At 42.6% G+C, this 13,406-nt stretch overlaps 1 protein-coding gene across 1 annotated transcript in view; it reads left to right on the top strand.

Moving 5' to 3' along the window:
• Nucleotides 1-13,406, top strand: part of MOB3B (MOB kinase activator 3B) — a 128,229-nt gene that overhangs the window by 101,152 nt on the left and 13,671 nt on the right. Inside the window, exon 2 of the mRNA XM_006863155.1 lies at nucleotides 10,154-10,356. Within this exon, the coding sequence (XP_006863217.1) occupies nucleotides 10,154-10,356 (203 nt within the window). The remainder of the gene's footprint in view (nucleotides 1-10,153; nucleotides 10,357-13,406) is intronic.

Here is a 13,406-nt window from a genome sequence, read left to right as displayed (position 1 = left end):
GTGCGGTGACTGAAAATTAACGGTCACTACTGGAAAATCTAGATTGAAAGGAGAAAAAGGGAAGTTTTAATGATAAAAACAGAGGAGTTTCAGATTCTTCTACCCCCTGGAGTGTATCAAAATTTTCTGCATCTCAGAGTTCTCCTTTCCCCTCCGAAACAGTACGCAGCCTTCCATGCCTGGAGCTATATAGCAAGATGCTAGAAAGAGCTCTAATTTCTGCTCTGAGATTTTTTTACTCTCTTCTAAATAAAATGATGGATTTACATTTTGACTAAAGAAGACCACTGCTGTTTTCAGATTCAATTTTGATGGATGACAAATTCCCTGCCCATCTATGTGCCAGGTACTTTAAAAAAGTAGAAATGAACTATAAAACACAACCTATGTTCAGCGAAGTTACAGCAAATGAAGACATAAGTATAGAAACTTTTAGAAAAAATAATCCAAAACAGAATATAATCCAGCGCTTCATTGAGTACCTTCCACTTTAAATTCTTTGCAAATTCAGAAATGCTGTGTTAATACCAGTCCTTCTAAAACTAAATATGTGGAAGTAATTGAATCACAATTGTCTCGTTTTGGTAACCTGAGCATTTCTTGGTTCCTTGGTGGTCCCTATGAGCCCTGGTGATTCAGTGGATAAAGCTTTAAGCTGCTAACCCAAAGGCCAGCAATTTGAACCCACCAGTCACTTTGCTTGGGAGAAAGACGAGGAAGCCTGGGAAACCCTATGGAGCAGTTCTGTTCTGTTCTGTTCTGTTCTATAGGGTCACTGTGAGTCAACAGGGACTTGATGGCAGTGGGGTTTTGGTAGAACTTGAGTGGTAGAGCATCTTCCTGAGGCTTCTGCTCCCTGCTACCCGCACACCGTGTATGTGTCTCTGTCTTTCTGCTCTTTTTATAACTCATAAATTATGAAATCTGGACCCCTTCCATTACTCAGAAATGACCTAATTAGCATAGCAAAAATCCTGTTTCTGAAGAAAATCCTATTTACAGGTATGTTGTTGTTAAGTGTCCTTAAGTCAGTTCTGACTCAGATTGACCCCATCCTTATAGGGTTTCCGAGGAGCAGCTAGTGGGTTTTAACTGCCGACCTTGGGGTTACAGCACCACACTAGGAATCCATTTACTGGTGTGGTGGTGGTGTGCCAATGAGTCCATTCCAGCTCATATCAACCCTATGTATGATTTTTGAGGCTATAAATCTTTACAGGGGCAGGAAGCCTAATCTTCGTTGCGAGGAGCTTCTGGTAGTTTTGAACAGAGTGGTAACAGTGGGTTAGCAGCTCAACTCGTAATCCACAACATTGCCTGGGCTCCTTATTTACAGGTATTGTTGTTAAGTGCCATTGAGTCATTTCCAACTCAGAGAGACCCTATATAGAGTTTCCAAGGAGTGGCTGGTGAGTTTGAACCACCGACCTTACGATTCAAACTGACTTTGCAGTCCAGTGCTTTATTCCACAGCACCACACCAGGACTCCATTTACAGGCTTAGGGGCCAAGATTTTAATACCTATTTTGGGGGGATATTATTCAACCCATAGCAAGAAGGAATGGTAGTGATCTACTGGTGAGAGGAAGTGAGGGCAAAGCAGCAATGAAGAGGTGGGCTGAGTATGACCAAGTTACATAGACCCCCCCTGACCTTGAATATGGTGAGATCTGGTTGGCCCAAAGTACGGTGAGACCTGGGGACTTTTGAGCCCATGGACAAGGACTTGGCTACAGAGGGTGAGAGCTGAGCGTGAAGCATCCCATTTGATATGAAGTGAGGGGAAAAATCACAAGGGCTCCCAAACTTGCAGAGAGTGCCCATTGGACCTAGCTTCAATGGGTGGATGTTCAGAATCCAACTAGAGGAAGTAAAAGAGAGGGATTTAAAAAAAAAATAAAACAAGGGTAAATCGCTACAATCTGATAAACTTGACCTATACTTAAGGATGTTGTTGTTGTTGTTGTGTGCCCTGGAGTCAGTTCCAGCTCATAGTGACCCTGAACAGGGTTTCCGAGGCTGTAAACCTTTACGGGAGCAGAACGCCTCATCTTTCTCCCGCGGAACAGCTGGTAGTTTCGAACTGCTGACCTTGCGGTTCGCAGCCCGATTCGTAACCGCTAGGCTACCAAAGCCCACTTAAAGATGTAGTAGCTTAAAATACCAACCAAGAGGGAAAGAATCTTTACAGTAAGGATCATTCCCATCTCCTCTGTACGCAAGATAGATAGGGATGGGCAACTTAGACACTGGCTACCTAAAATGCGGGGTTGGGGGTGAGGGGAGGGCCTGTAAAGGTACAAAGTGACTGGCTTACAAGTTTTCAAGAGGGAGTTTACTGAGGACTCTAGATTCATGGGAAGAGAGGGACTAAGAGCTGGCAGCCAGGAGGCTGACTTGCAAAATGTGCCCTTTGGTGGTGTAAATTATTATATATGCCTGAATGTTTAAAAAAAAAAAAAAAAAAAAGCTAAAGTGACTAGAGAGAAATACTGTTATCTGATGGTTCATGAAGGGAATTATACTCATTGTAATGAAAGCAAGGTGTATGATTTGTTGATCTGCCCTGTAAAGTTTCACTCAATTCACAATAAAAACTTAAAAAAAAAGAGGGAGTTTAGATTCAGAGTGTGCAGGGAAAGGTACAATCCCCACTGAGTGGTTTTCATCCTGTCTAGACAGGTCCGGTGAAAGGAGATGGGGACAAGACTCTCATGATTCAATAGTGAGTAATTGTTATCATGACTAATTGATATTTTTACAACTGTAAAGGTAGAAGTTTTATAGAAAAATGGGGTAAGTAGTTGATCTTACAGTCTCGGAGTGGAGGACCCTAGGACCATAAAGGGAAAAGAGTGGGAGCGGAGTGTGGGACCCTACCCAAAGAAGAGGCAATGTCAAAGATGGAGGCAGAGATGATGACATGGAGAGACAGAGCAGTTGAGGACTCTAGACTCATGGAGGGAGAGGGGATGTATGCAGCTAGGGGGCAGGCTTGCAGGGTGTGCCCTTTGGTTGTTTGAATGATTATACATTCCAGAGTGTTTTGGTGCACATTCAAAAAAACAAAAAACAGAGGGAATAGAAGCAAATACTGCTGAATGATGAAGCATGCAAGGGATTGTAATCATTGCAATGAAACGAATGTTAAGATGCGTGTAAAACTGACGTTCCCCCATGTAAACTATCACTCAATTCACAAGAAAAACTTTTTTAAAAAGGTATGGTAGAAGAGTCAAACTGTACTGGAGTCAAAAGATTCTGAGGGTCCAGAATTCTAAGGGTAGGATCCTCTTGACCCAAGAAGTCCAAGTGGGAATAGACAAAAGGAGAACTCATTTCCTACTACGTGCTAGGCACTATTGTTATTGTTGTTAGGTGCCATTGAGTTGGTTCAGACTCATAGTGACCCTTTATAGGGTTTTGGAGGACCATCTGATGAGTTTGAACCTCTTGCCTTGCAGTTCAAAACAGCCCTGCAGTTGAGTGCTTACCCTACAGCGCCACACCAGGCACTTGTTGTTGTTGTTAGGTACCATGGAGTCGGTTCCGACTCATAGTGACCCTGCACAGGGTTTCCAAGGCTGTGAATCTTTACGGGAGCAGAAAGCTTCATCTTTCTCCCGTGGAACAGCTGGTAGTTTCGAACTGTTGACCATGAGATTAGCAGCCCGATTCATAACCACTATGCTACCAGAGTTCTTTCTATACAGGTATTATTACAAGGACATTACGAAGTAAATATTTAAAACTATTTTGTAAAGGAAGTGGTATCATGCAGTCAGGAAATGGTGGTGGTGGTGATCGTGTGCCACCAAGTCAGAGCCAGTTCTGACTCATAACAACCTGTATCGGGTTTCCAAGACTGTAAATCTTTCTCCCTGAGAATGAGTGGTAGATTCAAACTGCTGACTGTGCGGTGAGCCGCCCAGCTCATAATCCATCACGCTCCCAGGGCTCCTTTACTAAATACTGGGGACTAGAATTTTACACTAGGTCTTCCAGGCTCCAAATACATTTGCTTAATGCCTCTAAAGATAATTCTCATCCTTAAAGCACATTTCTCATAGTGGGCAGTGGAGTATGTTAGCTGCCTCTTATCACCTCCATATCTGTGGCACTTGACATTGGGGCCATTTTTCTGCCCACTTCCTTTGTTGTTGTCATTAAGTGCCATCGAGTCAGTTCCAACTCTTAACAACCCTGTATAGGGTTTCTGAAGCCAAAGCAGAGAGCCTCATCTTTCTCTTCAGGAGTGAGTGGTGGGTTCTGACTGCCGACCTTGTGGTTCACAGTCCAGTGCTTCTTCTACAGAGCCACCACGCTCCCTCCATTTCTCCCGACTGCCCTTTTAAATTATATTTATGTGCTACTGAAAGGGAGGATGATGAGGCTTCCCTCTCCTGTAATGATGTACAGCTTCAGAAATCCTACTCAATGGAACCGACTAAATCACACACAACCATCACCAACCATCACCATCACTGATAGGAGCCCTAATAGGAAATTGGTTAAGGCTGCTAACTGAGAGGTTAGTGGTTCAAACCCACAAGCTGCTCCAAGGGAGAAAGATGTAGCAGTCTACTTGGATTCAAATAGGTAGCAAAGGGTTTAGGGTTTGTTTTGCTTTGCTTTGTTTCATTTTATGCCACTAAAATGTATGCTTTAAATGCCTCATTTTCCTTAGCATTGGTGTGGTCCCTCTATTATAGACCAAAAAGAGGGGATCACATTGCAAACATAAACAGATATTTTGGATTTTAGAGTCAGACACATTGGGTTCAAATCCCAGCCCTGCCAATTTGTAGTTGAGTTGCTGGAACAAGTCAATTCATGTCTCTTGGCCTTAGTCTTATTCGTCTGTTAAAGAGGAATCGCACAGCCTACTTCACAGATAGGTTGTGAAGATGATACTTGTCAGCCTCCCAGGTGGTGTTGCTGGCCCCACTGAAGAACAGGGAACAGCCCAGAAGCTCTGGGAGTATCTGCTCATCACTGTCCCCAGACATACCCCCCAAGTCCCAGCATGTGTTGCCCAGACAGCTGCCAAGCTGTGCTGGAGTCTTTCCCTGGGCTCATTTGATACCTCAACCACTTTGTTTTTGAAGAAAAGCCTGTATCAATGTGGGGGCCCCAGGAAGACTTCCTGTTACTGCTCTCAGCCAGCCCAGTTCTGATCTCCTTACAGTGTCTCTCACTAGACAGCTGCTACTACTGAGTCCCTGTGGGGACCAGGACAGCAGACCCTTAGGTCCTGGGGCTCAGGAACATGCCCTGAACAAAAGTCTGCACTTCTGTTGAAAGGCTGCTTTATTTCAATATAACTCTGTTTATAGAAATAGACTCCTAATGATTAATAGAATACAATTTAATGTATCCTATACAACTTGGACCAAAAACTTGGTACATGGTTTAAGATTAAAAAAAAAAAAAAAGAATTTGAAATCAGGTTTAGTTTTCATAGACTACACTGTTACAAATGTGTAAGATGCTAGAGCTAGCAGTGAGAACCATGAGGAATTTACCTCTGGTTTGCTTCAGGAAACCACAGAATTGTACTGTAAAAGTTTAAAATGTGGATACAACAATTGTGTTGGTGTTTCAGTACCAGCTTACAAAAATCCAATAACTAATGAATGTGTATGTAAGGTTTCAGGGGGGAGCTGTTGGCCTTTTTTGGTAAGGGTAATTCTTTTCCTTAGATCAACAGTCAGAGAACTTAAACCCTTGTCTTGCAGAAAAATGGAGGAGAAGTCCCCATTCAGAGAGCTCTTCTGGAGTTCCTGGGTTAATGAACTCAGCTGCTCACCAAAATGCTTAAGGTCAACCAGAAGTACCTCAGAAGAAAGACCTGGCAATCTACTCCTGAAAAATCATCCTGTGAAAACTCTACGGCGCACAGTTGTATTATGATACACATGCGTTCACGATGAGTTGGAATTGACTCAAAGGCAGTTAGGTTTTATTTGACTCCTACATTCTAGGCACTGTCGGAGGATTTTACTCACATTAACAGGCCACCAGGCCTTGCAAGCAAAGACTTATGACCGTTGGTGATAGCTGATTTTATATGTCTACTTGGCTAAATGTTGGTGCCCAAATGTTTAGTGAAACACTAGTCTAGTTGTTGCTATGAAGGTATTTACGTGTGATAACATTTAAATCAGTTGACGTTAGTTGAAGCAGATTACTCTCCATAGTGTGGGTGGGCCTCATGTGATCAGGTGGTGATTTTAAGAACAAGTATGGAGATATCTCTGAGGAAGACAAATTCTGTCTCAAGATTGTAAATTGTCATCTTGCCAAGATTCCCAGCCTGCGCTTGGACTTGCCAACCACCACAATTGCATAAACGAATTCCTTAAAATAAGTCTTTAAGGAGCTCTGGTAGCATAGTGGCTACAAATTGGACTGTGAACCGCAAGGTCAGCAGTTCGAAACTACCAGCTGTTCCTCAGGAGAAGGATGAGGCTTTCTGCTCTCGTAAAGATTTACAGCCTCAGAAACCCTGTACAGGGTGGCTATGAGTAGGAACCAACTCCACAGCACATAACCACCAGCATCATATATGTCAAGGAGTTCTGGTGTGGCACTGTGGGCTAATGCGTCAGACTGCTAAGTCGTTTGAACTACAAGGTTGGCGGTGCAAGCTCTCCAGCTGCTCCTTGGAAACTCTACGCAGGGTCATTATGGTTGGACTCGACTCGACAGCACTTATCAACAACAACAACATATATCAAACCACTGCTGTCTAGCCTATTCCAAGTCACGGCTACCTCATGTGTGTCGGAGTAGAACTGTGCTCCATGGGATTTCCAGAGACTGGGTTTTCGTTGTGGTTTTTTTTTTGGAAACAAAATTTCCAAGGCTTTCTTTTCAAGGCACCTCCCAATGGGCTCAAACATCTAATAGCTGAGTCTGCTAACCATTTGGACCACTCAGGATATGATCTTCTGTCTCTCTGTGTATATATATATGTCTGTTTATGTCTACTGACTTAATGGCACCTAACAACAACAACAATACAACTTGGACAAAAATTTGGTACGTGTATATGTATGTATATGTTGTTGTTGTTAAGTACCGTGGAGTTGGTTCTGACTCATAGTGACCCTGCACAGGGTTTCTGAGGCTATAAATCTTTACGGGAACAGAAAGCTTCCTCTTTCTCCTGCGGAACTGCTGGTAGTTTCGAACTGCTGACCTTGAGGTTGGCAGCCTGACTCATAACCACTGTGCTACCAGACATACACACATCTGAGGGAGCTTGAATTTGTGGGAAAATTCCATTATCTTTTCATTCCATTTTGCCACAACCTTTTTGAAGTTCCTTCATATATTGTGTGTTCGTCTTATTTGGGTCCCCTTTCTCTGTAAAGACATCCTGTTTTACAGATGAGAAACAACAGTTGCTCAACAATCACTTGTAATCCCCACAACCACTGGAAGTTTGATCTGCCTTTTACATCTGGAAAAGCTGAAACTCAGAAACGTTAAATAACTTGTTCATGGTCAGACAGCTGGAAAGGAGCTGAGTAGGACTTCAGTCTGTTTGTCTTAGAAATCCATTACAGCCTGTCACCCCAAGAGGAACAGTTGGAAGGAGCAGGGTGTAGGCATACTGGGAGGGAGACAGGCTGTGGGGGTGTGGTCATGCTACTTGTTTCCTTGACCAGGCTGGGGGTTGGTCTTCAGTCAGGGACTCTGGGTGACTCCATTTGACTGTTCACCCTGTCTGTTATGTAAAACGTAACTCCCCAAATCACCAGCTGCAATGAGATGAAGTGGGAATGAGTGTGATAAAGTACCTATGAAATTGGTTGAATTTGCCCAACTCAGAAACAGTATCACTCAAGAGGAAAAGTTTGGATCAGAAAGAGGCAACTGTTAGCCTGTAAGCCTAATCAGACCTACAGAGATGTTTTGTTTTGCTCCTGGTATTTTATAAAACTTTCATGCAGTAAAACCCATGAGAGCCAGAACTCGATGGGATTGCCTGGTTTCTCGGGTCTCGAAAGTTTCCCTCCTTCAACAGGATGCATATGATATGCAACCTGGCCACTTTTTAGTCGCTGGTTTTTATACTTGCAACTTCCCTCTCTGACAGGTTTCTGCCTTACACAGGTTTGCTGGGTTTACTGTAATTACTCACACTGGACTAATCATCCCCAGGTGGCATAGATGGTTAAATGGTTAAGTGGACAGATTGGTGATCCAAAGCCTCCAATATTTCCAGTCTTTCACGTGCTGTGGAGGACAGTTCTGGTCATCTACTTCTGAAAAGTCACAACCTTGAAACCCTTATGAGACAGTTCTGTGCTCCACACAGGCTGTCACCATGACTCAGAGCCCACTAGACAACAAACAGCAACAAGAAAAACACTCTCATTGCTAACATATTAAAAGTTCAGCAAGTTCCCATAAAAGTCCACATTTAGGAATTCTTCTGAAATTCTTGAATTTCATGATTACTATTGAAAAATCAGACATTCTAGCAACCCTGAGCCTCCATCCCCGCATGGCCGCCATTGGCTGGAGTGGAGCAGCGGCTGCCCCCAGGGCTGAGAAGGGCCTTCCAATTTGCTGCAGTCTCTACCCCTCCCTACTGTTCCTCCTACTACATCTCTCTCCTGCTCCCAGATCTCTATATCAGAGTTAAGAGAAGATGAATGCTCTTATGCTCAACCATGGAATAAATAAGAAAGCAAGAAGACAGAGTACTTATTTCTTTATAGAAATAAAAAGGATTTCTATGTGTGTTTTTCCTACGTTGCTGTTTTTTAGAGCAACTTCATGTTTACTGAGATACTGTACAGAAAGTACAGAGAGTTCCCATATACCCCCTCTCCCTCCCATCCACTATTTCTCCCACTATGCACATTTTGCATTCCTGGGCACATTTGTTACAATTGATGCTCCAAGACTGATACATTACTATTCAACTAAATCCCATATTTTACATCAGGGTCTTCTCTCTTTGTGTTTTATATAAAAGTCTTATGACTTTTAACAAATGCACAATGTCATGTGCCAAGAAAAACGTGGCATCAAGATTGGAGGAAGACTCATTAACAACCTGCAACATGCCGATGATACAACCTTGTTTTTTGAAAGTGAAGAGGACTTCAAACATTTACTGATGAAGATCAAAGAACACAGCCTTTGATATAGATTGCATCTCAATGTCAAGAAAACAAAAATCCTCACCACTGGACCAATAAATAACATTCTTATAAACAGAGAAAACATTGAAGTTGTCAAGGACCTCATTCTTCTTGGATCAACTATCAACATTTGTGGAAGCAGCAGTCAAGAGATTAGACAATGTGTTGCATTAGGCAAATCTGCTACACAGGAACTTTTTAAAGTATTGAAGAGCAGAGATGTCACCTTGAGGACTAAGGTGCACATGACCCAAGCCATGGTATTTTCAATAGCCTCATATGGATGCGAAAGATGGACAGTGAATAAAGAAGACCATAGAAGAATTGATGCCTTTGAATTGTGGTGTTGGAGGAGAATACTGAAAGTGCCATGGACTGCCAAAAGAACCAATAGATCTGTTTTGGAAGAAGTGCAGCCAGAGTGCTCGTTGGAGGCCAAAATGGCTAAACTTCGTCTCTCATACTTTGGACATATTGTCAGGAGGGAACAGTCGCTGGAGAAGGATGTCATGCTGGGTAAGATGGAGGGTCAGAGAAAAAGAGGAAGACCCCCAACGAGATGGATCAGCCAGGTGGCATCATTGATGGCATCAAGTGTGGCAGCGGTAGTGAGGTTGGCCCAGGATCAGACATTGTTTCGTTCTGCTGTGCATGGGGTCACTATGAGTCGGTTATGACTCAGTGGCACCTGACAACAACATATAGCTTTACCATTTCCAAAATGTTATTTCTGCATGTTTAATATGCAAAGTACATCCTATCAAAAAGATACAGGCAAAGAAACAAACGTAGCCCTCTTCCCTGGTTTTGATTTTTCTGTGATTCTTGCCATTGTTGCTCTGCTGCAGTTGTCCCAGGAGGGGTGGGCCTCAGCTTAGCCAACTCACAGCCAGAACTGTTTTCCAGACAGGCTCTCATGCTCTAACACCCACCACAGCGTCACCATTAGCATTTCAGTACTTTTGTTTTGTTTTGTTTTCTTCTCTAGGTGTTCCTTTCCCAAAGAACTTCCTTCAGATCTGCAAGAAGATCCTGTGCCGCCTTTTTCGTGTCTTCGTCCACGTCTACATCCACCACTTCGATCGGGTCATTGTGATGGGTGCAGAGGCCCACGTCAACACCTGCTACAAACACTTTTATTACTTTGTCACGGAGATGAACCTCATAGACCGCAAGGAGCTGGAGCCCTTGGTAAGTGTCCCTGTGGACCAGTGGTGCCCAAGTCACCCCTAGGAACTCAGTCATTTGTCACGAACACACTCACCAAATGTTAGCTGTTAGCCAGAGGGTTGCAGGATTGGACAGGGATAAGGGTCACCTCTAAGGAAAGAGTGTGGCCAGGAGATCACACACTATCCACCGTCACCCAAAGAAGTGTCCTATATTCCTCTCCAAGAATTGACAGAATGCAATGGGAATGTGAAGGTTTGGACCAGATGGAGAAGCTTTGGCTCCCAGCTCCAGAATCAGTCACATGTTTATTTAACCCCTTAACTGGGCATCTTTGAGCTCTCGTGCTGCTAATCAAGGATAACCTGACATTTATTCTGTAAGTGAATAGTTAGCACCTACTGAGTTTTAGCTGCTAGCATGCAAAGTCAAGTAAAACTGCTTTTGAGTAGTTTTTACTGCAGAACTTACTACTTGTTGTCAAGTCAGCTCCTACTCAGAGTGGTCCTATGTGCGTCAGAGTAGAGCCGCACACCGTCAGTATTCAAAGGCTGATTTTTCAGAAGCAGATCACCAGGCCTGTCTTCTTAGGCACCTCTGGGTGGACTTGAGCATCCAGCCTCCCTTACGGTTAACAACAGAGAGCACTAACCATGTGTACCACCCAAGGACTCCACTCCAGAAATAGAGACAGACGTAAACCAGAGTGAGAATTCAGTGTCAAACAGACTTTGGTTTTTATACTGAATTTCTGACAATGTGGTTTCAACAGAGTTTATTAGAATCCAGAACTTTAAACATAAGACTTCAGTATTATTGTCTAGGTGAATGGAACTCCTTTTATTCTATTCATAAGCTATTTCTTTTTTCTTTTTTAACTTTTTATTGTGAAGCTTTACAGAGCAGATCATCAGTTTTACATCCAACAAATCATACACTTCATTCCATCTCAATGACTGTCATTCCCTCCGTGTAACTCCAACTGTCCCACTTCCTCCCTGTTTCCCATTTCTTTACCTTTCTTCCCCAACTCTTCTGAATTTTGTCCTTGGGTAAATACTGCATTTTTGTTTTGTTTTCTTCAACTTTTTATTGTAAATTGAGTGAAGGTATACAGAGCAGATGATCAGTTTTACATTCAACCAATCATATACATTGCTTCATTACATAGTTGCAGTCCCCTCCATGTACCGACAGTTAACAGTATTTACCTCTAGTCACTTTAACTATTGTATTGCTCCCTGTGTCTCCTGCTACCTTCATCTTTCCTCTGCTAAGCTCCTCTTCTTGTATATTGCCTGCCTTGTCACCCGTGTTACCATGTGGCTACCCTCTAGCTCATAAATACTACCCCCACCCTACCCCATAACCATCATAGATTGTTACTTTATCAAGAAAACCTTTTTTTTTTTTTTAACGTTTTACAACATTGATCTCATACAATATTTGTCCTTTTGTGATTGACTAATTTCACTCTCCAGGTTCACATGTTGTGAAGTGTTTCACAGATTAATTCTTCTTCTTCAACATTTTGTAGTATTCCATTGTGTGTATGTACCAAAGTTAGTTTAACCATTCTTATATGGATGGGTCTTGAGGCTGTCTCCGTCTTTTTCACGTGTCTCTTGTAATCAGCATATTGAAAGATCTTATTTTCTTATCCCTTCTGCTTTCTATGACTCTCCTTCCCAACCCCCCATTCTGCCATGAAGCACACTCATGAAAGGCAGCCACTTCATGCTTTTGTAACCCCCCCCATTTTTGATATCCAGTGTCTAAATTTCTCATCCTTAACCCAGTACACTGAGGAAACAGATTATTCCTTGATATGAAGAATCCTTCCATTCGGTGAGAATTTTGAGTCACGGTAAATGCTGCACTTTTGACCTTGAATGGTTGAGCCTTCTATGGTGTGTGTACCACACTAGTGTTGTTGTCTCTCCTATATATCTAAATAGTGCCTGACTGAAAATTTAGCTACAGGGGTGAGTTCAGTTCCAGAGCCGAAGGGTGCCTATGGCCTAGAGTATTTCTGTTCCACCAGTCTCTATCTGGCCAGTAAGCTTGGTCTTTTTTATGATTTTGAGTTTTGTTCCACATTTCTCCCCACTCTATTAAGAACTTTCTAATGTGATCACTTTCAGAGCAGTTGGTTGTGGTCATTTTTCTGGTGTCAGCGTCATGGAGACTGATGTTCATTTGGTCCATTATTCCATTGGACTCATAGGCTCCTTTTACAGTTGGACTCACCCTGTGCTTTAGAAACCAAGACCCCCTGAAAGCCCATCACCTTTTGTAATGGGTGGTATCTTACTGGGCATGCCCTTGTCACTGCTATTTCTAGATGGTTCTGCCAAATACCTTCTCAGCCAGTATAATACATTGCTTAATAATAAGGCCCTGGCATGGAGCTGTTGAATTATCGAATTATTGAATGATGCAGAATGCATCAAGAGAAGATGGAAGGAATACACAGAATCATTGTATCAAAAGGAAATGGTTAATGTTCAACCATTTCAAGAGGTACCATATGAACAAGAAGAGCCAAAGATACTCAAGGAGGAAGTCCAAAGTGCATTGAAAGAATTGGCAAAGAACAAGGCACCAGGAATTGATGGAATAAAAATTGAAATCTTTCAAGAAAGTGAGGCAGCACAAGAGACACTCACTCATCTCTGCCAAGAAATTTGGAAGACAGCTATCTGGCCGACTGATTGGAAGAGATCCATATTTGTGCCCATTCCAAAGAGAGGTGACCCAACAGAATACGGAAATCATCAGACAATCTCTTTGATATCTCAAGCAAGTAAAGTTTTGCTAAAGGTACTATAGAAACGGCTACAATCATACATTGACAGAGAACGTCCAGATGTTCAAGCTGGATTCAGAAGAGGCCGTGGAATGAGAGATATCATTACTGATGTCCGGTGGATCTTGGCTGAAAGCAGAGAATATCAGAAAGATGTTTACCTATGCTTTATTGACTACGCAAAGACTTTTGATTGTGTGGATCATGACAAGCTATGGACAACATTGAGAAGTATGAGTATTCCAGAACATTTAATTGTACT

Source organism: Chrysochloris asiatica, unplaced genomic scaffold (genome assembly GCF_000296735.1).
Source record: "Chrysochloris asiatica unplaced genomic scaffold, ChrAsi1.0 scaffold00053, whole genome shotgun sequence".
Classification (NCBI taxonomy): Eukaryota; Metazoa; Chordata; class Mammalia; order Afrosoricida; family Chrysochloridae; genus Chrysochloris; species Chrysochloris asiatica.
The sequence above is the reverse complement of the archived record's forward strand: the minus strand, read 5'-3'. Positions and strand labels throughout refer to the sequence as shown.